Source organism: Ammodytes marinus (genome assembly GCF_949987685.1).
Source record: "Ammodytes marinus genome assembly, chromosome: 4".
Taxonomy (NCBI): domain Eukaryota; kingdom Metazoa; phylum Chordata; class Actinopteri; order Uranoscopiformes; family Ammodytidae; genus Ammodytes; species Ammodytes marinus.
Window position 1 is genome coordinate 3,026,253 of NC_137233.1, and position 2,500 is coordinate 3,028,752.

At 40.7% G+C, this 2,500-nt stretch overlaps 1 protein-coding gene across 1 annotated transcript in view; it reads left to right on the forward strand.

The window, feature by feature from the left end:
• The window catches only part of ripor3 (RIPOR family member 3), a 65,701-nt gene that overhangs the window by 48,460 nt on the left and 14,741 nt on the right, over positions 1–2,500 (forward strand). The window contains exon 12 of the mRNA XM_080025857.1: positions 291–436. Coding sequence (XP_079881983.1) covers positions 291–436 — 146 coding nt within the window. The remainder of the gene's footprint in view (positions 1–290; positions 437–2,500) is intronic.

The following is a 2,500-nucleotide window of genomic DNA, read 5'->3' on the forward strand; positions in this document are numbered from 1 at the left end:
TACTTTGTAGAATAAGACTTGACTAGACATGACTATACAGTTTTTTGTATTATTGTGTGTGTCTGTGCGTGTGCCTTTGTGTCACTGTTTAATGATGTTACCCTCATATGACATCATAAGGTCAGAAACGCATGCGTGTATGAATGAAAAAAAAATTGTGTATTATTTTGCTTTTGTTATTGTTTTTTTTGACGTTTGATTGTATTGTTTTTGATTGTATGTTCGAAATAAAATCTTCTTTCATGCAATTAATTTAAAAATAAACTCCTCTCTCTCTCTCTTCCTGTCAGGTGACGGAGGCGAAGGGTCTTGGTTGGCTGCTGGTCGGCATGGTGACGTGTGCGAGCGCCGACTTCTTCGTGGCGCGACCTCAGCTGATGCTCGTGGATATAACAGAGCTGGGAACCATCAAACTACAGCTGGAGGTCACATGGAAGTATGGACACACACACACACACACACACACACACACACAGACAGACAGACAGACAGACAGACAGACAGACAGACAGACAGACAGACAGACAGACAGACAGACAGACAGACAGTCAGACAGACAGACAGACAGACAGACAGACAGACAGACAGACAGACAGACAGACAGACAGACAGACAGACAGACAGACAGACAGGCAGCTTATGCTAGTGGATATAACAGAGCTGGGGACCATCAAACTACAGCTGGAGGTCACATGGAAGTATGGACACACACACACACACACAGACAGACAGACAGACAGACAGACAGACAGACAGACAGACAGACAGACAGTCAGACAGACAGACAGACACGCAGACAGACAGACACACAGACAGACAGAGAGGCAGCTTATGCCAGTGGATATAACAGAGCGGGGGACCATCAAACTACAACTAGAGGTCACATGGAAGTACGTTTGATTTTACATTTATGTTTATTTTTAAATTTTTACATTTTTATTTTATTTTATTTTGTTTAATCCTATTTTATTAATTTTAATTTATTATTATTTTTTATCTTTTTGTACATCTATACATAAATATAAATATATTTTTGCACCTTTAACAAATAGAAATCTAAGGGTGCTCAGTTGGTAGGCCGTCCCCCCATGGGCCTCGGCCAGCAGCAGACCCGGGTTCGATTCCAGCCCGCGGTCGTTCTCTGCATGTCACTCCCCTCTCTGCCCCATTTCAACTCTGTCTCTACACTATCAATAAAGCATAAAAATGCAAAAAAAAATATCTTAAAAAAAAAAAATTGAAATCTAAAAAAAATGCGGTATATTAAAATATAAACATGATTATTAATATGTTTTGGGCAATACACACAATTGTCAAACTTGAAAATGGTAATGCTTTAAAGAAGGTAACGCTCCTATAAGCTACAATATGGTACAAGGTCACTGAGACCTCACACTATGGAAGGTCACAGTAACCTTTGACCTTTGACCTCCAAAATCTATTCAGTTCATCTTAGAGTCAGAGTGGACATTAGTGCAAAGTTTGAAGATAATCCCTCACAGAGTTCATGAGATGCTGCGTTCACAATCCACGAGGTCAACAATGGACCAGTGACGACGCCTGCATTTCTGCGTTTTATTTTTTTGCACATAACCCAACATACCGCTTTATGTTAAGAACCATTTTTTCGGGAGCAATTTTGAGGGCTACGATTTTTATTTTTTTATTTAATTGAATACATTTTTCAGCCAGCATAGACATAGGGGGACAGACACACAGACAGACAGACAGACAGACAGACAGACAGACAGACAGACAGACAGACAGACAGACAGACACACAGACAGACAGACAGCAAAGACATAGGGGGTTAATATGGACAACTGATTAAAATAATAGATTAGGTAGCGGTGAAATGAAACCTCACAATGACATTTCCTAAGTCAATTTACTGGATTTGACAGCAAGGTGATGATGGAGTAAAATCAGTGAAATTCCCAAAAACACAGACTAGACTGATTGGGTGATACTTCCAGGGAACAGGTGCAGACAGACAGACCGACAGACGCACACACACACACACACACACACACACACACACACACACACACACACACACAGCTTTGTGAGGAATCTTAATTTGTAGCGTGAAATATGGGAAAGAATTCTAAGAATTTTTTAGAAGTGTGGCCCCTCGCACGATGTCATCAAGTAATAACTCACACGACCGTGAAATGCAGCTGGTCCTCAAACGCATCACGAACACACACACACACACACACACACACACATCACGAACACACACACTCACACACACACACACACACACAAACGCATCACGAACACACACACACACACACACACACACATCACGAACAGTACATTACTTTCATACAAAGACACACTGGGAGAGGGGAGAGGAGATGGATTGAGTTGGAAGATGAGACATTACATTTTCTTGCTTTCTCAGATTTCCAACTGTTTCATGTTTGTAATTTTTACATCCCGAACATGTGCTTGAACAACAACAATTCTAAAAAAAAAATGTCTTCATGTCTTT